Genomic DNA, 24,029 nt, shown 5'->3' with positions numbered 1-24,029 from the left:
CAGATTTCTATATCCTTGTGTCCTAGAGATTTCAAGATTTTTCCGTAAAATAAAACAGAAGTAATTGTTCTGTATCTCAAAAATGGGGACATTAATATCCTTTCCTCTCAGGATTTTCGTCATTGAATGTAAAGTATCCAGCACCATGCCTAGGACCAAGTTGGCACTCAATAAATATTCTTTTTCTTCATCCCAAATTTAAAGAGCATGAAGAGCAGTCAATTTGAATTTATGAAAGTTTATTTTTTTGCAAAAGGATTTTTTTCCTGATTATAAATATAATTTATGCTCACTGCAGAAAACTGGAAATACAAAAAGTAAGGAAAAAAATCATCCATAAACTCATAACCCAGAGATTAATAACCTGACATTTTATGGGCCGGCCCCGTGGCTTAGCAGTTGAGTGCACGCGCTCCGCTGCTGGCGGCCCGGGTTTGGATCCCGGGTGTGCACCGACGCACCGCTTCTCCGGCCATGCTGAGGCCACGTCCCACAGAGAGCAACTAGAAGGATGTGCAGCTATGACATACAACTATCTACTGGGGCTTTGGGGGAAAAAAAAGGAGGAGGATTGGCAATAGATGTTAGCTCAGAGCCGGTCTTCCTCAGCAAAAAGAGGAGGATTGGCATGGATGTTAGCTCAGGGCTGATCTTCCTCACACACACAAAAAAATAACCTGACATTTTGGTGAATTTCCTTATATTCTTTTCTTGTAAATACATTTATTTTATACACGCTGTGTAATCTGGTGCATATCATTCTGTATTGGATTGTGAGAATGTTCCCAGGGAATAGAACATTTTTAAGAAACAGCAATTTTATTAAAGCACACACTCAAAAATTACTGACAGGTAAAAGAGGCTTCAGTACCATAGGTTAGAAAATCATGGCATATGGATAAGAGTATTTCGCAATAATTTTTCCTTTTATTTAACATAACGGGGCACAAATTAAAATGCCTTCACTAGGCAGGAAGAGAAAACAGTGAAGTGGTATTCAATAGTTAGAAACAGTAGGATCTGTGGTGAACTGGAGAATGAATGCCCTGCCTAAAGACATTCGAATTCAGTTTAAAAAATGTGATAATGGCCAAACAAAACATGTCTGGCTCACAAGCTACTTGATTGTGAGCCCTGGTTGAAAACATATTTTTCAGCTCTTTTATGCATGGCCCTGTGTTGAGTGTTAGGAGTGAGACAGGTGAATAAGAGAGCTCACGAATATGTAAATAATGCTCACTTTATTTAGAAAGGCAAGATATGTCAAATGCTCTCAGTGGAACAAAAGTTCAGTCAGTTAAGTAAGTTAATATTTCCATTGCTCACACGATTATTCAACAAGCCCCTATTTGATAAATACCCTGTGGAACTCAACTACTTCTATATCCTGGCTTTTAAGTGCTTTTATTGATTTGTTTACAGTAATATTCTATCAAAAACACTTTTTAAAATGCTTTATGTCATTTCTGTAATAGCAGTCGCAGTTTATAAAGAAAATACTTTGTTGCGTTTCTATTGTCCCAGAAGGAAGGAAAGAGAGAGAGTGTTCGAACCCAGCTGTGTGTTCTCGGTGACTGCTTTGTGCTACAGCAGAGTCTAGTAGTTGCCACAGAGACTATATACCTCTCAAAGCCTAAAATATTTGCTATCTGGGCCTTCATAGAAAAACTTTGCTGACCCCTGCCCTAGGTTATTGTTATCTGTTTTGGAATATGTATAAGTGGAATGAAACAGTTAACTTTCTCACATTTAAGTAAAAATATGTAATTGGCAATAGAAATACAAAAACCCATGATTGTGGGCCGGCCCTGTGGCTTAGCGGTTAAGTGCGCGCGCTCCGCTACTGGCGGCCTGGTTTCAGATCCCAGGCGCGCACTGACACACCGCTTCTCCGGTCATGCTGAGGCCACGTGCCACATACAGCAACTAGAAGGATGTGCAGCTGTGACATACAACTATCTACTGGGGCTTTGGGGGAAAAATAAAAAAAAAGAAAAATTTAAAAAAACCCATGATTGTGTGCATCCAACAACAGAGTGTCAGAATACATAAAGCAATAACAGTCAGAAGTGACAGGAGAAATAAACTATTCAAGAATAATAGTTGGACCCTTTAATATCCCATTTTCAATAATAAATAGAACAGCTAGACAGAAGATCAGCAGGAAATGTAAGGTTTGAACAACACTGTAAACCAACTAGATCTAACAGACATCTGTAGAACACTACCCAACAACAGTAGAATATACATTCTTCTCAAGTGCATGTGGAACATTCTCCAGGATAGACCATATGGTAGACTATAAAACAAGTCTCACTAGATTTATAAGGATTGAAATCATACAAAGTATTTTCTCCAACCACAATGGAATGAAATTAGTAATCAATAACAAGAAAATTTAGGAAATTTATGAATGTGTGGAAATAACACACTCTTAACAAATGGGTTAAAGAAGAAATCACAGGGGAAATTAGGAAATGCTTTGAGATTGTGGAGGAGGGGAAAATTCCCCCCTTCTTCTTCTGGTTCTTATGGCTGGTCAAATAATTAAAATGATATAAGGTAGGTTAACAGGAGAAAATCAAAGTTTAGTACGTGTGCACAGAGAATTCACAGCAGGAAGAAGAATTCCAATGACAGGCAAAATGAGGTATATATGCCATTCTGGACTAAGGAGAAGGAAATAGAGATCTGGGACTTCAAATGGAAAGAAGGCAATTTACAGGGAGATGAAAAGAGTTAATGTCTGGTAAACAAACGTTTGCTGGGCCATCTAGAGACAATGGGACCCAGAGAGGACTTTGATCAAATGGGCCTTGCTAGGTTTCTCCCTGTCTACCACACCTAGTTCATATGATACTAGAGTTACCTGTGGTGATAGCTCCTTCCTGGGGCAGGCCCTTCTATCTAAAATTCTTTTAGGCGGTTTAGGGGAAGGTCAAAGGTTCTTCCTGAGCTTTTGGAGTCTTGATTGTTTTCAGCTTCTCTAGAGGTTTTCTGGGGCCCAAATGACTCACTAGGAGAAGAGGCAGAATGATGTTTTTCTTGTGGATATCATACCCTGTGCTCATCCATCTTCCATATTGGTCCACCAGGTGTTCACCTCAGCCGGAACAAAGACTAGTTCAGGTTCTTTTGCACTATCTAGATGTTGACATAACCAACAGTCAGATTGATTAGTTAGTGTGGCCAGGGTTTGGTAAACTGGCATAAGGAGGTGTTTGGTCTGTGCTTGACCTGTTGACAAAGACAGGAATAGTAAGAGTAGGACACAGACTGGAAAAGAGCCTGTAGTGGAAACTTAAAGAGGGGAAGTAGGGTGGGTAGAGACCAGCAGTTTCTAGTCAGCCTTCTAATAGATGATTTAAAAAATATTCGTTAATAAGAAAGGGTTATTTTTTTTAAGTGTGTGTATAGGGAGTTTTAAAAGCAGGAGGGGAGCTGGGGTGAAAGGTGAAAGCAAAGTTTCTTGATCCATGACCTTGGGAAAAGCTGTCTACTTTATGGTGCCAGCTGCTTCTGGGGCCTGGGAATTGGCCCTGGAAATCCTTAGTTTAAGGTCACCTGTGGAGACTGTCTCCCAATTGTCCTGGGTCCTTAAGAGGTGTGTACTAGGTCTATTTTGGCATGGCTTGCATGGATCCAGAAGAATTTCTCTTTTATTTTGATGTCAGTGTAGGTGGTCAGTGGTACTTTATAAGCTCCTTCCCAGGAAGGTGACGGCACGTGTTTTCTTCTAACCACCTTGAGCTCTCCTGATAGAAAGAGATGGCAAGGCTTATCAGTTGGTGGGGGCCATGCCTCTTTTACCTGTTGACCGTGTGCTTCAAGTATGCTAGTTAATTCTTGTATATAGCTAGTCATAGCATCAAATTGTTCACTTAAGTTCCTATAGTGTTCACTTAACCCAGGAATGGAAGGTTTAGAGATGCCAGTAGGCATCAGGTGTCCAAAACTACTTTAAAAGGAGTCAATCCATGGGGGCCGGCCCCGTGGTGTAGTGGTTAAGTTCACACACTCCACTTTGGCAGCGCGGGATTCCTGGGTTCAGATCCCAGGTGCGGTGCTACACACCGGTCATCAAGCCACACTGGCAGCGTCCCACATACAAAGTGGAGGAAGATTGGCACAGATGTTAGCTCAGGGACAACCTTGCTCAAGCAAAAAGAGGATTGGCAACAGATGTTAGCTCAGGGCCAATCTTCTCACCAAAAAAAAAAAGGGGTGTGGTCAATCCAAGATCTTTATAAGGGCCAAGGGCACAGCTTCTGGCCATTTAAGTCCAGTTTCTTGACAGACCTTTTCTTAAGTCTTTTTTATGTCAAGATTTTTATGTTCTACTTGCCCTGATGATTGAGGATGTTATGGTGTATGAAGTTTTAATGAGTACCCCAGAGTTTTTGCAAGCAAGTGGTTTATGTCTGCTATAAAATGAGTTCCTTGGTCTGATTCAGTCCATAAAGGAATGCCAAAGCGAGGAATAACTTCAGTTACTAATTTCTTTACCACTGTTGTAGCATCGGCACATCTAGTCGGACAGCATTCAGTCCATCCACTAATTGTGCTGACAGTAACCAGTACCCTTAGACAGTAGCCTAAGGCTGGGGGCAAATCTATAAAATTCGTTTGGAGTGCCACAAAGGGCAGTGTGGGCTTAGGAGGACGTCCTGGGGTATATTGATTTCTCCCAGAAATCTGGTGAGATTTGCAAGTAGTGCACTGGGAAATAATTTGTTCAGAAATTTTGTGGATGCCAGGGCAAAACCAATTATCTTTTAGTTCCTTGACTATCCCCCGGCTGCACGTATGTCCCATTTGGTGGGAGATAAGTGCAAGCCAAAAAGCCAAAAGTAAGGAGGTACAGGAAGTCCATTTGGCCTAATGTATAATCCACCTGATCATTGTTTGGCACCCTTTTTTATCCAATTGTCCTTTTTAGATTGTGGGGCATTTGCCTGATACTCAATAATATGAGTTAGGCATTAAGGCAGGTTTAAAAATTGGGTGGAAAAAGGATAAGGAGGTCTGTTTTGAGCTACATGTTTAGCAGCTCTGTCAGCTCTATCATCTCCTAAAGATAGAGCATCTGTCTCCTTAGTATGGGCTGAACAATGAACAATGGCAATTTTAGAAGAGATGTGAAAAGCTTGTAATAGGGCAGCAAATATATGCCCATTAGCAATAGAAGTACCTGCAGAAGTCAGAAATCCACGGATTTCTAAATTGTGCCAACAGCATGTCAAACTCCAAAAACATATCTGAGGTCTGTGTAAATAGTGACAGTTTTCCCTTTTGCTAAGGTACAAGCTTTAGTAAGAGCTATGAGTGCAGCACCTTGGTCTGATTTTACAGTGGGTAAAGAATATGCCTCAAAAGTTTCATGAGGGGGAAAGTATGGCATAACCAGTTATTATGTTTCCACAGAAATTTCATTTACAGGCACCATCACAAAATAGTGGTAAGTCTGGGTTATCTAAAGGGATGTCTGAGAGATCCTCTTGTGGCTGTGAGACCAATTCTATAGTTGTAAGGCAGTCATGTGGAATAGAGTAAAGCTGTCCATCATCAGGGAGGGGTAATAAAGTAGCTGGATTTAAAGTGTTACACTAATGTGCGGTGACGGAAGAATTAGTCAAAAGAGCCTGCTCATAGGTGGTCTGTCGCTGTGTAGAGAGATGCTGCATCCCATGAACTTGTAAAATAGCAGACATAGCGTGGGGAACATAGAGATGAGTGGGAGAGCCTAACGTAAGAGTACTGGCTTTGTCAATCAGGGTGGCAGCTGCAGCCACGCACACAAGCATGGGGGCACACCTGATGCCACAGGGTCTAGTTGGCATGAGAAATATGCTATAGGACATATCTGAGAGGCAAAAGACGGTCCTAGATTACCTGTAGCAATCCCATTATTTTCATGGCAGTATAGATGAAAAGGTTTGTCAAAATTAGGTAAGCCAAGAGCTGAAGGTGTGGACAAAGCAAATTTTAAGGCTTCAAAGGAGGTTAATGCCTGTGAAGGCCAGGAAATAGGCTCTGGGATGATATCATTCATTTGGGAGAGAGGGATGACTCAAGACATTTGGGGTCAGCTTTTGAATGCCTTGAGATACCTCATGTTCTAAGTAGGTACCAGTCGTTTGCACCCACTGAAGTTTAGCTCTGGAAGCTTTATGGCTTCGTTCAGCTGGTGCCTTCAGGAGAATGAGGGAGTCTGTAAGAGCTGCCTGCTTAGTTTGATTACAGGGTAGATGGCCATCAACATGCTGAATGAGCGTGGAGCCTTAAGTAAAGACTACAGAATCTGTCAGCTTTAAGGACTTGGGAAAATATTGAGGGGGACTCACTATCCCTGAGGGATATAAGTCCATGTTAACTGTCTCCTTTTAAATGTAAATGAGAAAAGAAATTGCAAGTCAGGGTGCAACAGGATTGAAAACAAAGCTGAGCAGAGATCAACTACTGTGAACCAGGCTGCATCAGCAGGTATTGAGGTCAGGATGACAGCTGGATTAGGGACCACAGGGTGCCGAGGAATTACAAAAGAGTTTATGGCTCTGAGGTCTTGTACAAATCTACAGATTTGGTTCCCGTCTGGGTCAAATTTGCCTTCTTTCTTCATTGGCAAGACTGGAGTGTTACATGGTGAGGAAGTAAAAACTAGTACACCCTATTGCAAAAGGGAGTCTATTATGGGTTCAATTCCTCGTTCTGCATCCCTGAAGAGAGAGTATTGGATTACTGATGGAAACGGTTTATTCTTTTTCCAAGTAATGTGCACGGGTTCTGCACTCAGTAATAATCCTACTTCATTTGCATGTGTAGCCCAAAGACTAATTGGAACATCTTTTAAAGAGTCAACCTCTTCAGAAGGATTTAAATCAGGACAAGTTTCTAGCAAGGAAAGTAGGAGATTTGGGGTTTGATCTGAGAGCAGAAGGAGATAAAAACACCTTTCTCATTACAATTTATAGTGGCATTAAATTTACATAACAAATCTCTGCCAAAAAGGTTTGCTGGTGAACAGTTGGAGACTAGAAAGGCATAATGGGTTAAGAAGGCCTAAAGACATAGGAGTGGGCTGAGATATGGGCAATGAAATAGGCTGCCCAGAGACTCCAACAGCTTGAATAGAATCAGAGGTGACATGTAGAGATAAATCCTCTGAATGGATAGTAGAGAAAGTCGCACTAGTGTCAATTAGAAAATCCGGTTCCCCATCCTCTATTTTAAGTTTAATGGTAGGCTCAAGGGTGCGGCTGAGGATTGGCTGACATCATCATTTGAGGGGTGAATGCCCCTCAGGAGGAGAAAAATGAACCTTCTAGGGGTGCTGGGGCCGAGGGGGCTGCTTCTTAAACTTTCCCTTCTCTTAAGTGTGGGACAGTTTTTTCCCCAAGGTCCTGGTTTCTTGCAATACCTGCAGTTGTCTGGAGGCAAATAGGGAGGCCTCTGAGTGGGCTTTAATTTACTCTCAGAGTCACATTTTTCTTCTCTAAAGATTCAGGTTGCAAAGCGAGAACGGTTGCTTTTAATTCTTTTTTTTTCTTCTGCTTTCCTGCAGACTATTTAAAAAGAACTGTACAGCAGCCTCCATTATCACACTTAACAGTTGCCCTGACCAACCAACCACACTATTTTGAATTTGTTTTTTAATATCAGGAAGAAAATTTCCTCCTAAAGCAGAAATTAGGAGATTCCTGTGCTCTGGGGCTTCCAGGTTTAATGCAGTGTGCCTTTGAAAAGTTTGCATAAAACATTCAACACAGGCCTTTGGATGTTCCCCTTCTTTCTGAGTGCATAATTCAATTTTTGATCAATTAACTTTTGGAGGAAATGCCTCTAAAATCGTTCCTATTAAACCTTGAATATCGGCCTCTAGCAGAGCTGTTTCCTAGTCACTTGCAGGAGGGCCTGGGAGAAGGTCTGGCGGTCTATTTCCCCTGTGAGAGGGATTTTCTTCAGGGGGCCATCTGGCCTGTTTGATAACTACTGTATAATCATGGGCTGGAAGAAACCCCTTAGCAGCCAGTCAGGATCTCTGTGAGTGGGGTTATGAATAGCCACTAATATTTCTAACTCCTCTCTAAATTTTGTAGGATCTTCTGACAATGGAGGCAGGAGGGTTTTATAATTTAATAAATTGGCTGCTCTCCAGGGGACATGAATTCTCTGCAGTGTAAGTCCAGGATACATCTATAATGGACACTGCATAGGAGTGCCTGAAGCTGGCAGAGCCTGATTACAGAGCCCTGGACAGTAGGAGGGCTCATGAGGGACAGCAAAGTGAGCCTTCTGGCCCTTCCTGGCTGCTTCTGCTAAATTCACTTCCTGGCTTTCAGCATTTACCCAAGCGACCTGTAAGCCCCTGGCTTGGAGGTCAGACCTAAGTGCCCTCTGTAAGTCTTCTAAGAGGGAAGTTAAAATAGGCAGCTGGAGGTTTTCTGGAGAAGTTGGAGTTTTAGGATCTAAGGGAACTGGCTGAGGAGCTGAGTCTTGAGAGGGGGTGGATTTAAACCAGGAACCCAGAGATCCAAAAGATCATCTGGGGGGGTCAGGGAGTTGGGGATAAAGGGCAGTACAGGAAGGAAGAGAAGGGGAATTTTTGTTAGATTTGTTTTTAATCTTTGTTCTGAGTCTGACTTCTGTTCTTTCATTTTATTAAGGGATTACCTGAGGCTAGCTGTTATACTGTTCTTGGGTTTTCTTTTCAATTTGATACTCCCATAAGTACCAGTAAGGCAGCTGCTTGTGATGAAGGCTCTCTAAAATATTTTTTAAATACAGAAATTTTTCCAATTCAAAAGATCCATTGTCTGGCCATTGATGAGAAGGATCCTCATTTGTATATTTATCCCAATAGCAATTCAATCCAGTAAGCCTTATGGAAAGACCCAGTGGTAACTTTCCGGGCTTAGAATAAATCTTTACCATGGATGCAAGAGGAGTCCCTGGAGAGGGCACAGATGATGTAGCCCCCATGATCCAAAAAGTTCACTCCCAAAAATAGTCAGAGAAAGCAAAGACCTTTGTTGCACAGGCAGTAAGGATGGTATACTGAAAATGGTGTCTCCAGTCTCCCATGCGCGCATGAGACACCTCCAGTCACAGACCCACTAATCTGTGACACTGGGCAGGTGCTACTGGACTGGGATTTTTCCAGCACTAACAAGCAACGAAGGGTGAGACAACAAAGGCCCCTTATGGATGGGGACCCTTTATGACAAACTCCCCTGAGAGTGGCACAGCCAGACAAAGAGCATGCTGTTTGTGATTTTGTGTCTTGGAACCCCAGTCTATTCAACTAGCCACCAAGGTGCACTCTGGTAAATGCACCTTTTGGGTAGCAGAGACCAGAGAGAATATTCTCACTGGTCAAAAAGCCGAGCTCTCAGGACAGAACAAGAAAGAAGGAAAAACCTCATCTGGTTTTTCTTATATGCACATTACCAGCTTTAGCTAAGCCTTGAGTCTCTCTTTTTTTTTTTTTTTTAACTTTATTTATTTATTTTTCCCCCCAAAGCCCCAGTAGATAGTTGTATGTCATAGCTGCACATCCTTCTAGTTGCTGTATGTGGGACTCGGCCTCAGCATGACCAGAGAAGCAGTGTGTCCATGCGTGCTCGGGATCCGAACCCGGGCCACTGGCAGCAAAGCGCACGCACTTAACCGCTAAGCCACGGGGCCGGCCCAGCCTTGAATATCTTGGAGCCAAGCTAATACCTAAGAGGGATGTGCCATGGGGTTGAGGATTGTGTGTGTTTTACAGAGTACTTCGTTGCATGGAAATTTTCTTGAGGTTGCAGGTGACCTAAGTGTTGATCTAACCCCTTCCATGACCAATTTACCCTATCATGGGAGCCTTCTTGATGTGGCAAGCACCCTAATGGCTCTTCAGTGTTTGACCCTTGTCCGCCAGTTTTGTGGCTTTGGCTCCAAGATGTCCCTTAGCAATAGCTTTTTTTTTTTTTTTTGTGAGGAAGATCAGCCCTGAGCTAACATCCGTGCCAGTCCTCCTCTTTTTGCTGAGGAAGACGGGCCCTGAGCTAACATCCGTGCTGATCTTCCTCCAGTTTATGTGGGACGCTGCCACAGCATGGCCTGACAAGTGGTGCGTTGGTGCGCGCTCTGGATCCGAACCGGGCCGCCAGCAGCGGAGCGTGCGCACATAACTGCTACGCCATGGGGCTGGCCCCCCTTAGCAATAGCTTTTACCTCATGTGCATATTAACCCACATCAAAGTTTATCTAAATAGACACCAGTCTGGTGAAACCCACAAACTCACCAGTCTCTAGAGGCAGCTCAGACAGCAGGCTTATAGGGCTTAGGTTTGTGTCCTACCCTATGGTATTTCCTTCTTATGACAAATGACACAAAAGACAGAGATAAAGAAAGAAAACAGTGACTACCTCTGGGAGGAAAGGGATCAATAAAGTCAAGAGTATTCTACCAAATTTACCAGAGTCACTAAAAGCCTAAGAAACGAGTTTCACAAGTATTTTCTTCTGCTAATCTAGATATAGAATGAGAGAGAAAAAAAATTCTCGCCTCTTGCTTCCACCAGACATCGCAGATAGAGATTCTGGGAGGCTGACGTGGTAAGAAATGTTAATTCTTGCATCTTGTCAGATGACCCAGGATCTCTTCATCTGCAGTAGTCCTAGGGAGAAGGCAGTTCTTTCAGCCAGAGAACGCAGTTTTTTTCAGCCAGTGAAGATCTTGCCAACCAGTGAGTATCCTGCCAACTATGCCAAAAATGTGGGGAAGGGGAAAATTCCCCCCCTTCTCCTTCTGGCTCTTATGGCTTGTTGAATAATTTAAATGATGTAAAGCAGGTTAACAGGAGAAAATCAAACAAAGTTTAATACATGCACATGGGGAATTCACATAGGCATGAAGAGTTCCAATGACAGTCAGGCAAAATGAGGTATATATGTCATTCTGGACTAAGGAGAAGGAGATAGAGGTCTGGGACTTCAAAGGGAAAGAAGGCAATTTATAGGGAGATGAAAAGAGTTAATGTTTGGTAAACAGATGTTTTCTGGGCCATCTAGAGACAATGGGACCCAGAGAGGACTTTGATCAAATGGGCCTTGCTAGATTCCTCCCTGTCTACCACACCTACTTCATTAGATACTAGAATTATCTATGGTGATAGTTCTTTCCTAGGACAGGCCCTTCTATCTAAAATTCTTTTAGGCAGTTTAGGGGAAGGTCAAAGGTTCTTCCTGAGCCTTCTGAGCCTTAATTGTCTTCAGCTTGAAATAATCTACATTATTTCAGGGCGGCCTGCCCTGAACCCCATCAAGATGAAATGAGAACAAAAACACAACATAATAAAACTTATGGGACGCAATGAAAGCAGTACTCAGAGGGAAATTTATAGCTGTAAACACATACATTAAAAAGGAAGGAAGAGGGCTAGCCTGGTGGTGTAGCGGTTAAGTGTGCGCACTCTGCTGCAGCGGCCCAGGGTTCAGATTCCAGGTGCGCACCGATGCACCACTTGTCAGGCCATGCTGTGGCAGCGTCCCATATAAAGTAGAGGATGATGGGCACGGATGTTAGCCCAGGGCCAGTGTTCCTCACAAAAAGAGGAGGATTGGTGTTGGATGTTAGCTCAGGGCTGATCTTCCTCATAAAAAAAAAAAAAAGGAGGAAGATCTCAAATCAATAACCTAGGCTTCCACTTTAAGAAACTAGAGAAAGAAGAGCAAAGTCAACCCAAAGCTAGCAGAAGGAAGGAAATATTAAAGATTAGAGCAGAGATAAATGAAATAGAGAATAGGAAAACAGTAAAGAGAATCAACAAAACCAAAAGTTAGTTCTTTAAAAGGTCAACAAAATTGACAAAGCTTTAGCTAGACTGACCAAGAAAAGAAGACTCAAGTTATTAAAATCAGAAATGAAATGGGGACATTGCTACCAACTTTGCAGAAATAAAAGAGAATACTATGTTTAATTGTATGCCAACAAATTAGAAAACCTAAATGAAATATATTCCTAATAAGACACAAACTACTAAAACTGACGCGAGAAGAAATGGAATATCTGAGTAGATCTATATCTAAAGATATTTGGCTAGTAATAAAAAAATTTTCCACAAAGAAAAGCCCAGGACAAGATGACTTCACTGATGAAGTCTACCAAATTTTTTGTGTGTGTGTGAGAGGAAGATCAGCCCTGAGCTAACATCCGTGCTAATCCTCCTCTTTTTGCTGAGGAAGACCAGCTCTGAGCTAACATCTACTGCCAATCCTCCTCCTTTTTTTTTTTTCCCCCCAAAGCCCCAGTAGATAGTCGTATGTCATAGTTGCACATCCTTCTAGTTGCTGTATGTGGGACGCGGCCTCAGCATGGCTGGAGAAGCGGTGCGTCGGTGGGCGCCCGGGATCCAAACCCGGGCTACCAGTAGCGGAGCGCGCGCACTTAACTGCTAAGCCACGGGGCCGGCGCTGAATTCTACCAGATATTTAAAGAAGAATTAACACCAATTCTTCACAAACTTTCAAAGAAAAGAAAAATAGAAGAGGAAGGAACAGTTCCTCACTCATTTTAGGAGATCAATATTATCCTGATAGCAAAACCAGACAAAAACATCACAAGAACACAAAACTACAGACCAATATCCCTTATGAATATAGATGCAAAAATCCTCAACACAATACTAGCAAACCAAATCCAGCAGCATATAAAAAAGATTATACTTCATGACCAAGTGGGATTTCTCCCAGGAATTAAAGGTTGGTTCAACATACAAAAATCAATCAATGTAAGACATCATCTTAATAGAATAAAGGACAAAAACCAGATTATCATTTCAATAGATGCATAAAAAGCATTTGACAAAAATCCAACACTTTTTATGATAAAAACACTGAACAAATGAGGAATAGAAAGTAACTTACAGGGCTGGCCCCGTGGCTTAGCAGTTAAGTGCGCGCATTCCGCTGCTGGCGGCTCGGGTTCAGATCCTGGGCGCGCACTGACGCACCGCTTCTCCAGCCGTGCTGAGGCCGTGTCCCACATGCAGCAACTAGAAGGATGTGCAACTATGACATACAACCATCTACTGGGGCTTTGGGGGGAAATAAAAATAAATAAAATCTTTAAGAAAGTAACTTCCATAACTTGGTAAAGGATATCTATGAAAAACCCATAGAGAAACACGAAGCTAACATCATACTTAATGGTCAAATACTAAAAGCTTTCCCCCTAACGTCAGGAATGAGACAAGAAGGTCACTTTCACCACTTCTCTTCAACACTGTACAGAGGTTCTGATTGGGGCAGTTAGGCAAGACAGTGAAATAAAAGGCACCCACCTTGGAAAAGAAGGAGTAAAAGTACCTCTATTTGCAGATGACGTGATCTTATGTAGAGAAACCCCTAAAGAACCCACAAAAAAACTATTAGAGCTAACAAATGAATTCAGCAAGGTTACAGGATACAAGATTAGTATGCAAAAATCAGTTGTATTTCTATTGTTAGCGATGAACAATCTGAAAATGAAATTAAGAAAGCCATTCTATTTACAATAGCATCAAAAAAAAAAAAAGGGAATAGGGCCAGCCCCGTGGCTTAGCGGTTAAGTGCGCGCACTCCGCTACTGGCAGCCCGGGTTTGGATCCCGGGCGCGCACCAACGCACCACTTCTCCAGCCATGCTGCGGCCGCGTCCCACATACAGCAACTAGAAGGATGTGCAACTATGACATACAACTATCTACTGGGGCTTTGGGGAAAAAAAGAAGGAGGATTGGCAATAGATGTTAGCTCAGAGCCGGTCTTCCTCAGCAAAAGGAGGAGGATTGGCATGGATGTTAGCTCAGGGCTGACCTTCCTCACAAAAAAAAAATAGAAATAAATTTAACCAAAGAAGTCCAAGACTTACACACTTAAAACTGCAAAATATTGTTAAAAGAAAGAAGACCTAAGTAAATGGAAAGATATTTTGTATTCGTAGATTGGAAGACTTATTATTAAGATAGTAACATCCCCCAAATTCATCTACAGATTCAATGCAATGGCTATCAGAATTCCAACTGTCATTTTTGCATAAATGGACACACTGACCCTAAAGTTCATATGAAAATGCAAGGGATCCAGAATAACTAAAACCATCTTAAAGAAAAACAAAACTTTTCAATATCAAAATTTATTACAAAGCAACCCAAGTGTTCCTCGACTGATGATTGAATAAAGAAGATGTGGTATATATATACCATGGAATACTACTCAGCCGTAAAAAAAGACAAAATCGTTCCATCTGCAACAACATGGATGGACCTGGAGGGTATTATGTTAAGTGAAATAAGCCAGAAAGAGAAAGACAAACACTGCATAATTTCACTTGTATGTGGAAGATAAACCAACACACGGACAGATAGAACTGTTTGTTGGTTACCAGGGGCAGGGGGGTTGGGGAGGTGGGGGAGTGGGCACAAAGGATGGAGGGATGCATTTATATGGTGACTGACAAACAATAATGTACAACAAAAATTTCACAATAAAAAAAAGAGAAAAAATAATTCAGTGCAAAGGTATGGTAATGAAGACAGGGTGGTACTGGCATAAGGATAGTCATCTAGATTAATGGAATAGAATTGAGAGTCCAGAAATAAGCACATTACATCTGTGGTCGATTGATTTTCAGCAGGTGTGCCAATTGGGGAAAGAATGGTCCTTTCCAAGTGTACTGGGATAACTGGATATCCACATGCAAAATAATGAATTTGGATCCCTACCTTACACCATATACAGAAAGACTTATACAGAAAACATAGGAGCTAAAAACGAAACTTTTAGAAGGAAACATAGTTGTAAATCTGTGTGATCTTGGATTAGGCAACACTTCTAGATATGACAGAAAAAGCAGAAGGAACCAAAGGGAAAAAAGTTGGACACCATCAAAATTAAAAACTTTTGTGCATCAGAGAACACTATCAAGAAAGTGAAAAGACAACCCACAGAATGGGAGAAAATATTTGCCAATCATATATCTGATAAGGAACTAGTATCCGGAATACCTAAAGAACTCTTAAAACTCAACAGTAAAAAGATAAAAGAACCAGTTAAAAAATAGACAAAGGATTTTAATAAGCATTTCTCCAAAGAAGATATGCAAATGGCCAGTAAGTACATGAAATGATGCTCAACATTATTAGTTAGTAAGGAAAGGCAAAATAAAATCACAATGAAATACCACTTCACACACACTGCAATGGCTGTAATAAAAAAGACAGAGAATAACGAATATTGATAAGGATGTAGAAAAAATGGAACCCTCATACATTGCTGATGGGATTGTAAAATGGTACCATCTCTGTGGAAAACAGTTTGGCAGTCCTCAAAAAGTTAAACACAGAGGTTTTTTATGACCCAGCAATTCCGTTCTTAGATACTCAAGAGAAATGAAAACGTGTCCACACAAAGACTCGTATACAAATGTTCATAGCAGCCTTATTCATAATCAAAAATTGGCAGCAACCCAAATGTCCACCAACTGATGAATGAATAAACAAATTATGATATAGTCATACCGTGGAATATCATTCAGTTGTAAAAACGAATAAAATAGTGATACATCCTGTGACATGGACAAACCTTAAAAATGTTATACTAAGTGAAAGAAGCCAGACACAAAAGACTACATATTGTCTGTTTCCATTTATATGCAATACCGAGAAATCACAAATACATAGAGAAAGTAGATTAGTGGTTTCTAGGCACCAGTGGGTGGAGGGAGGGAGCATGAGAGTAACTGCTAGAGTGAATGAAGTTTCTTTCTTTTTTATTTTATTTTTTTGCTGAGGAACATTCACCCTGAGCTAAGATCTGTGCCAATCTTCCTCTATTTTGTATGTGGGTTGCCACCACAGCGTGGATGCCGACGAGTGGTGTAGGTTCACACCCAGGAACTGAACCCAGGCCGCCAAAGCTGAGTGTGCCGAACTTAACCACTAGGCCACAGGGCCAGCCCCCTGGAGTTTCTTTTTTGAGTGATGAAAATGTCCTGGAATTAGATAGGGTGATGGTTACACAACCTTGTGAATATACTAAAAACACTGAATTGTATGCTTTAAAAGGGTGAATTTTATGGTATGTGAATTATATATCAACTTAAACTTTTTATTTATTTATTTTTTCCCCCAAAGCCCCAGTAGATAGCTGTATGTCATAGCTGCACATCCTTCTAGTTGCTGTATGTGGGACGTGGCCTCAGCATGGCCGGAGAAGCGGTGCGACGGTGTGCGCCGAGGAGCCAAACCAGGCCTCCAGCAGCGGAGCGCGTGCACTTAACTGCTAAGCCACGGGGCCGGCCCTATATCAATTTAAAAATGTAAAAAAAAAAACCGTAATTGGAGGAAGGGTCAGAATTGGGTAATAGATATGGGAATCATTTATGGAAGCAATTATTTAAGGGATGGGAGTGGATTCTCTGTAGAAGTGCCATTCAATAGAATTTTCTGCAGTGATGCAAATGTTCTATATCTGTGCTGTCCAATTAAGTGTTTAAAACTACTGAATATACATGTAAAACAGTCAGAAAAGCTGTAAACCAAACTGTCACAGTGCCTCCCTCTGGAGAGTTAAAAAACAGCTGGCTTTGGAGTACAGGCTTAGAGTAACCACTTAAACTCTCTGCACCTATGCTTCCTTACCTTTAAAACAATAATAACAGATTTTGTTTTGTTTTCAACAAGTTAAATAGTTACATGCAAGACCCTGTGCTGCACCACTAGGACTGAGGGGCATTCACAGTGTGTTTTATGTGATGGCCCCCTGGAGCACAGAGACAATGCAAGTGGTGCTCTCCAGAGCCATGCAACATGGTGGCACTGATTATAGGAAAGTGTCTCCAAGGGCCTCATCAAATGTAAATTCCTTTCCCTTCCCAAGAAAAAGACCTTCAAATACATCAGCTTTAGTGTTCAGATATTTTGAAAATGACCTTAGAACAATGCAGAGTTAAAGTTGTCTTTGTTATTAATTAAGCAGAAAAGCAGAATAGCCACAGCATCACCATGTGTCTTCGGAATGTGAACTTGTGCCTGCAGAAACAGCATCCTCCCCCAACCTCCACCCCAACTAGTTTTTACACCATCAAATTACCACATGAAAGAAAAAAGATTTGTGTCAGAAATGGCCTCGTTTGTGTTGGGCTTATTTTTCTGGTTTCTAGGGCTAGGCCAATAGTATGGCCAGTAGAATCATAGGTCAGGCCAAAGGTAAAGCTAATGAAGTCCATGTTTTTATTGCCAGTGGTGTGGTTCATCAAAGAGCTGACTGGGGCAGCATCCACGAGAAGATATGTCAGCTCCTGATTCCGCTGCGCACTTCCATGCCCTTCTACAACTCAGAGGACGAGCGGCAGCACGGTCTGCGGCAGCTGCAGCAGCGGCAGGTGGCTTCTCAGGACTGTTATAGGGTTAATGCGTGGTGCAGCGAAACTCCCAGGAGGAGGGGTGTACTGTGTGAGGTCACTAAACTGGAACCTGTTCGAGGGCAGAGCCTTTGTTTTATGTCTTTATGTCCTCGATACCATTCCTTCGGTTGTTCTCCACAAATTGATGAATGTCTTCTGAATTAGTTTCCTGGGGCTGCCATAACAAAATACCACAGACTAGGTATTTTGAAAACAACAGAAATTTATTTTGTCACAGTTCTGAAGGCTGGAAGTCTAAGATCAACGATAGGTGTCAGCAGGTTTGGTTTCCTCTGCGCACACGCATCCCTGCTGTCTCTGTGTTTCCAAATTTCCTCCTTTATAAGGAGACCAGTCAGATTGGATAAGTACCCACCCTAATGACCTCATTTTAACTTAATCACCTCTTTAAAGGCCCTATCTCCAAATGCAGTCACATTCTGAGGTACGGAGGTCGTGGCTTCAACATACGAATTTGTAGGGGACAAAATTTAGCCATAACACCCATATATGCCAAGTACTGTGATAAGAGCCTAGGCAGGTAGTAGGAGCTCAGAACATGATTGAGGTGTGAATATACTGGTGAGTAAATAAAGGAGATTGGAAAACTATTATTACAGCATTGATAGCATATCAATTATTCTTTAAAAAATAGTGCTTTAAAAGCCATAAATCTCAAAACACCAGATTCATCAGTTTTAGTGTTGTGACACTTTGAGAGTGGCCTTAGAACGATGCAGAGTTAAAGTTGTTTCTGATATTAGCTAAGAAGGATAACTCCAGAAGGAAAAATAAGATTTTTCTCTCAAAATTAACTCAAATAGAAAGGCAGAAAGTTTTAGATCATCCTGAGACATGACAGCTTTGCTAAACTACAATGTTATTATAAATATAAGAATAACGTGCAGTTAATAATTTTATATTGAGCACTCATTTATGCCGAGCACTGAGCTAAGATGAAAAGACGCTGTTCCTGGACCTTGAGGAACTCACATCAAAGTTTGCCTTTTATATCACCTATTTTGGGTCTCGTGTCCACCTTAATACAGGCAGGCTCACTGTGTGCCCTCAGCCGGTTCCTTAGGTGTTGGCCTTATCTCCAGGTGTACCTCTATATCTGGCATTGCCTCTTACCATGAGACTGTCTCAGATGATCTGGTTTTTCTTCCGCAGAAGCACTTGATTGAATTCTGCTACACTGTAGCCCAGAAATATCTCTTTGAAGGAAAGCATGCAGATGCTGTCCCGGCAGCTTTGCATTCTCTGCGCTTCCGCATGAATGTGCACGGCCTGAGTTCAGTAGAGCTTGTGCCTGCTTACCTGCTGTTGGCCGAGGCGAGCCTTGGTAAGTGAAACCGACTCGAGACGGCCTGGAGCCCTAAAGAGCTATATCGGGTCCTGTCAGTGGCCAGAGTCCAGCCTTGGCCGTGGCACCAGGGCCGCTTTTGTGCAGGAGCGGGGCTGCTGTGAAGTTTGCACAAGGTGGGGAAGGAGACGTCATGGACTTTTGGCTACAACTGACAGAAATCCACTCTAGCTGACCAAAGCAAAAGAAGGAAATTTATTAGGATGCTGGAGTGTTGAAGGGAATTGAGGCTTCGTGAGGTGCTGGAATCAGAATGCCGTGACGAAGACTGGTGCTCTCAGTTTCTCTCTCAGGCCTTGTCTCTTGTCTCTGCTGCTCTCTCTGCGTCTGCTTTATTTTCCATCTCTGCAGACCAAATTTTTCTACCTTATGCTTACTGCAGAAGACAACTACCCCTAAATGTCAGATGTAGCTAAATTTATGTTGAATTTATGTCTTCTAGGTTCAAGGTGGGTAAAGGAAACTAATTAGCATTTGATTGCCAATTTTAAATTCCTAGAAGAGAGAACTGTGTTGACTGAGCTTGAGGGTGGTATCTACCTTTACGTACCTCTGTGTCAGGGTCCCATAGTTCAAACAGGAATATAGGAACCCACTCGTGTAGATGGGAGAGGCAGTTCTCAGAGCGGGGAGCACAGACTTGGCAGGCAGCCCCCATGGTGGTTGCTGTAAGAGGAGAATTAGCATTTTTGAGGGGAATTAACATTTTTGAGCATCTATACTGTATTAGGTACTATACTACCACTTCATACATCTTAATAGCCACTGTCTTTTAAAAAACAAACTCTTAAAGAAGTTAAGCTGTTGGAAATACAATACAGAGAACTTTTTCCCTGAGCTACCTGAAAGTTGCTTACCTGATGCCCTGTGCCTCAAATCCTTCAGTGTGTGTTTCCCACAGACTCCCCACAGTTCTCCTTCACAACCAGAATACAACCGTCAGCTACCGAGCAGACCCTAGTCAAGTTTCTCCAGTTGTCCCGATAACATCTTTATAGCAAAAGGATACAGTTCAGAATCCTGGTTTTCATTTTGTTGCCATTTGTCTTTAGTCTCCTTTATTCTGGAATAGATCCTCAATCTTTCCTTGACTTTTATGACTTGGACACTTTTAAAGATTAAAGGCCAATTATTATTATTATTTTTTAAAGATTTTATTTATTTATTTTTTTTTTTCCCCCAAAGCCCCAGTAGATAGTTGTATGTCGTAGTTGCACATCCTTCTAGTTGCTGTATGTGGGACGCGGCCTCAGCATGGCCGGAGAAGCGGTGCATCGGTGCGTGCCAGGGATCTGAACCCGGGCCGCCAGCAGCGGAGCACGCGCACTTAACCACTAAGCCACAGGGCTGGCCCAAAAGGCCAATTATTTTATAAAATGTCCCTCAATTTGGGTTTCTCTGACATTTCCTCATGACTGGGTTCAGGTGATGTTCTTTGGCAGGAATATCACAGAAGTGATATATGACCATGGGCCCATACCAGTACATCCAGATCCAGCCCAACACCACCACAGGGTTCAATCTAATTTTCTCCCATTCATAGCCATTGCTCCCTTCCCTGCAGTGAGAATGCTGGCTTCCATTTTCATTAATATATTTATATATTATCATTTCCCCTGTACGAACCAATCTCCCACCTCCAACCGTATCCTTTCCTCTTGCAGATGCCCTCCTCTCTCTCTGTGGGCTCTGACTCCTCATTCCGAGCTGCCCCTTCTACATAGATCCCCTCCTCACTGGTTTGGGCTCTGGTGTGGCAGTACCAGGCCACTTAACTGCAAGAACGCCCTCCTCATTCTGCTCAGGTCTGATTCCCCATTCCAGACTGTCCCTCCTGCAAAACTATTGGGAAGAGCACTGGACAAGGAAATAAAGTCCAGGTTCTATTTATTTCTGACACTGACGAGCTATGGGATTTTAGAAAAGTCACCTTGGCCTAAGTCTCATCATCTCTCATCTGGACTATTGCCTGTCAACTGGTCTTCTCTGGCCTCACTCCAATCTGGCCTCCACACAAAATGTGATCAAGTTGCTTCACTAAATAAAGACCAAATTCCTAAAGCAACCTATGAGGCGCTGCTTGGTCAAGCCTTTATGAATTCTCTCACCTCATCTCGCATTCTTTTCTCTCTCCTTTTTAGTTATACTGGCCATCTCTTGATTCCTCAGAGGCAACTGTGATGCTTCCTTGCTCTGGAAGGCTCTTCACCAGACACTCTCCCACTTCTCCTCCCCTCCCCTTCACCTAACTGACTCCTGTTCATCCTTCAGGTCTCAGCTCAAGAGTTGCCACCTCCTTGTCTAGAAGCCTTTCCCAAGCCCCCAGACTGGGTCAGGTCCCTTTTTATGTACCCACTTAGAAACCTCTTCCTTTTTTCTGGGCACTTACTTCAATAATAATTATACATTCATTGATGAGATTATTTAATTAAAGTCTCTCCTCCACTAGACCATAAGGTCAGGGAGAACTGTAACTATATCTGTTCTTACTTGTCATAGTGTCTCCACACCCAGAACAGTACTTAGTGCGAGAAGGTACACAAAATCTCCTCTTACAGTACCTGACACCTAATGGGTACTATGTAAGCATTTGTTAAATCTGAGTCCTCTTCACAGGATTGTTTTGAGGGTTAAATGAGTTCATATGTAATGAACGTGAAAGTGCTTTGCAAGGTGGAAAGTTCTGTCTAAATGGAAGGTTTCATTATAACTCCCATAGTCATTGATTTAAAACCTTGCCAACCTTTTGGAAAGTCTGAATAAATCACATCCCTGGTGCACATGCCTCTTTCCCATCTTAGAGATTCCTCCAGACTTGAGTGGAAAAATAGGAGATATTCAGCCTTTTTTTTTTAGTAAAACTTTGGAATTTTAATCAACTAGAGATGATATTTTCAGTAACACTTCAAAGAGGAGCCACCTTACGCATCTCCCCCCACTGTTGTCAGCACTTCTTTACTCGTTGGGTGACCCTAGGCATCAAGGTCTTTCTTACCTCGGGGCCCTCACACATGCTTTTCCTTCTGCCTGGAATGTCCTTTTCTCCCTTATACATGGCTGACTTCTTTTCAACCTTCAGGTGTCTACTTAAATGTCACCTTCTCAGAGAGGTGTTCCCTAATCATCCAGTCAAAGTAGGTTTCTCCCCGCTTTTTCTTGATCACTGTTCTCTGTTCATTTCCTTCATAGTACTTCATTTTTTTATTTGTTTATTGTTTACCTACTTCACTTGATTGTAAGCTCCTTAAGGTCAGGGGTCATGTCTGTTTTATTCAGCAGCATGCACTGAGCCTCTAGCAGGGTGGGAGGGACTCAGATAAGATGAGTATATGGTTGAGTGAGTGAATGCAGTTTCCTCCTGTAAATGCCTCCTCTGGCATTTCCTTCACAGGGTTGTTGGCAGACTTAAATCACAGATGCCAATGGCCTAGCATAGTGTATAGAAAAGAGCGGGCCCTCAGTAAATGCTGATTTCCTTCTCTTCCCCTGGTGCTCACAGCCACACCTTTGAATCATCTGTGACCGCTTTATTCTGTGCTCCCTTCCTTTCATCACCAAGTCCTGCAAAATATTCCCCCCTTCCGCCTCCCAGATCTGCCACTAACCCAGGGGAAGGCTGTGTCAGTGCCACTGCTCCTTAAGTGGCTATCCTTTCTCTGTCTACTCCATGTACTATTAAAATCACCCTTTAAGATAGTCTCACTTCCTTTGGCAACTTGACGTCTCCACTGCCTGCATTCCATCCCTACACCTCTCCAGGTGAGCACTGTAAGAGGGCATGCCTGAGCTTACCACTCGCTGGTCCCAATCTTCGTTCCGACCTGTGTGTAACAGCCCGTTCCTCTTACGTTACTCTCTCCCATTCCCTGAGTTTTCAGCCTCATAGTTTTCTCCCAAGTATGCCCTTTTCTTTGGGATTCATGCTTGTAGTTGCTGGTTCAGCTTGGCCTTGGGCCTTCTTTCTTTGGCATGACCTCTTTGAATGAGAACTGGACAATGAGAATTTAAAATTTCCAGTGTATGTCAATGCCCTCTACCAATTTTTTGCCCATCTAAACAATCTTAGCTAAGAGTCACTTGCTTCTTTAAATTTGAGAGGACCTCAGTCTAAAACTCTTATTTTATAGACAAAACCCAGATAGAAGATGTGACTTGCCATGTTCACATGAGCCAGGATCATGGGGCTAGGCTTCTTACTTCTAAACTAGTATTTTTTCCATTTTAGTTTGAGCTTCAATCAAGCAAAGCTACTTGCTTCCTCCTGTAGATTGCTTCTTCTTCACCTCTCCTCCTTGAATTCAGTGACATATGATTACAACTAGAATAAAACAGTGCTTACATATGAACTAGGTCTGGGAGGAAGGACAAAGAAGAACCGAAGGATGACTTACAAGGGGTTTGTGACCTCATCTCCTTTCCTGGTGCCATTTCTGCTGCAGCATCCATCACAGGAAGTCTTTCACGCCCAGAGCATCCACCTCCTCTGCAGGAGGCTGTCAGAGTAGTCTTCTCTTCATTTCTGACAACCTCCCTAGGAGGCAAGCAGTAGGCAGGAAGCTGTTATGTATCTTTATAGCTAAACAAAAATTTTAAGTGTCAAGAGTATCTGAATATTAGAAATGAAGGTGACTTTCGCTTAGTAACCATGTGTTGTCCGTTCTAGCTCCTAAAAGTCTCTTGCATGTCTGCTCCATCTTCATTCACTGCCTTAGTTCAGGCTCTTATCAGGGCTTGTCTGAACTATTTCAGAAGTCTTCTAGTGAGCCTTCCACTTTTCTTCCTCCCCTCTGTTCCCTCCTCCACACTGGCTCCAGAGGATCCTTCTAAATCTAAATCCAATTCTCTCTCCCTTTCTGAAAATGCTCTGATTTTTATCCACATGTATCAAGCTTCATCATGCAAGTCAGCTCAGCTGCTATAACAAATACCATAGACTCGGTGGCTTAAACAAGAAAGTTATTTCTCACAGTTCTGGATGCTAGAAGTCCAAGATCAGGGTACCAGCAAATTCAGTATCTGGTGAGGGCCCACTTCCTGGCTTATAGATAGCTACCTTCTCACTGTATCCTCGCATGGCCAAAAGAGAGATTATCTCTCTTGCGTCTCTTCTTATAAAGACACTAATCTCATTCATAAGGGCTCCACTTTCATGACCTAATTACCTCCTACAGGCCCCACCTCCAAATACATCACTTTGGGGATTAGGACTTCAACATATGAATCCTGGGGGGACACAACA

The 24,029-nt window shown here is 42.3% G+C and overlaps 1 protein-coding gene across 5 annotated transcripts in view; it reads left to right on the top strand.

Moving 5' to 3' along the window:
* The window catches only part of ZMYND12 (zinc finger MYND-type containing 12), a 39,788-nt gene that overhangs the window by 4,639 nt on the left and 11,120 nt on the right, over positions 1-24,029 (top strand). For 2 of the 5 annotated variants that reach the window (XM_058552121.1, XM_058552120.1), the window contains exon 2: positions 17,262-17,403. In XM_058552121.1, coding sequence (XP_058408104.1) covers positions 17,310-17,403 — 94 coding nt within the window. In that variant the 5' untranslated portion in view covers positions 17,262-17,309. Of the gene's footprint in view, positions 1-17,261; positions 17,404-18,597; positions 18,770-24,029 lie in introns of all 5 variants that reach the window. The other 3 variants (XM_058552118.1, XM_058552117.1, XM_058552119.1) reach the window with 3 other exon arrangements.

This window comes from Diceros bicornis, chromosome 13 (genome assembly GCF_020826845.1).
Source record: "Diceros bicornis minor isolate mBicDic1 chromosome 13, mDicBic1.mat.cur, whole genome shotgun sequence".
NCBI classification, from domain to species: domain Eukaryota; kingdom Metazoa; phylum Chordata; class Mammalia; order Perissodactyla; family Rhinocerotidae; genus Diceros; species Diceros bicornis.
Note: the sequence above shows the minus strand (reverse complement) of the source record. Positions and strands in the feature narration are given on the sequence as shown.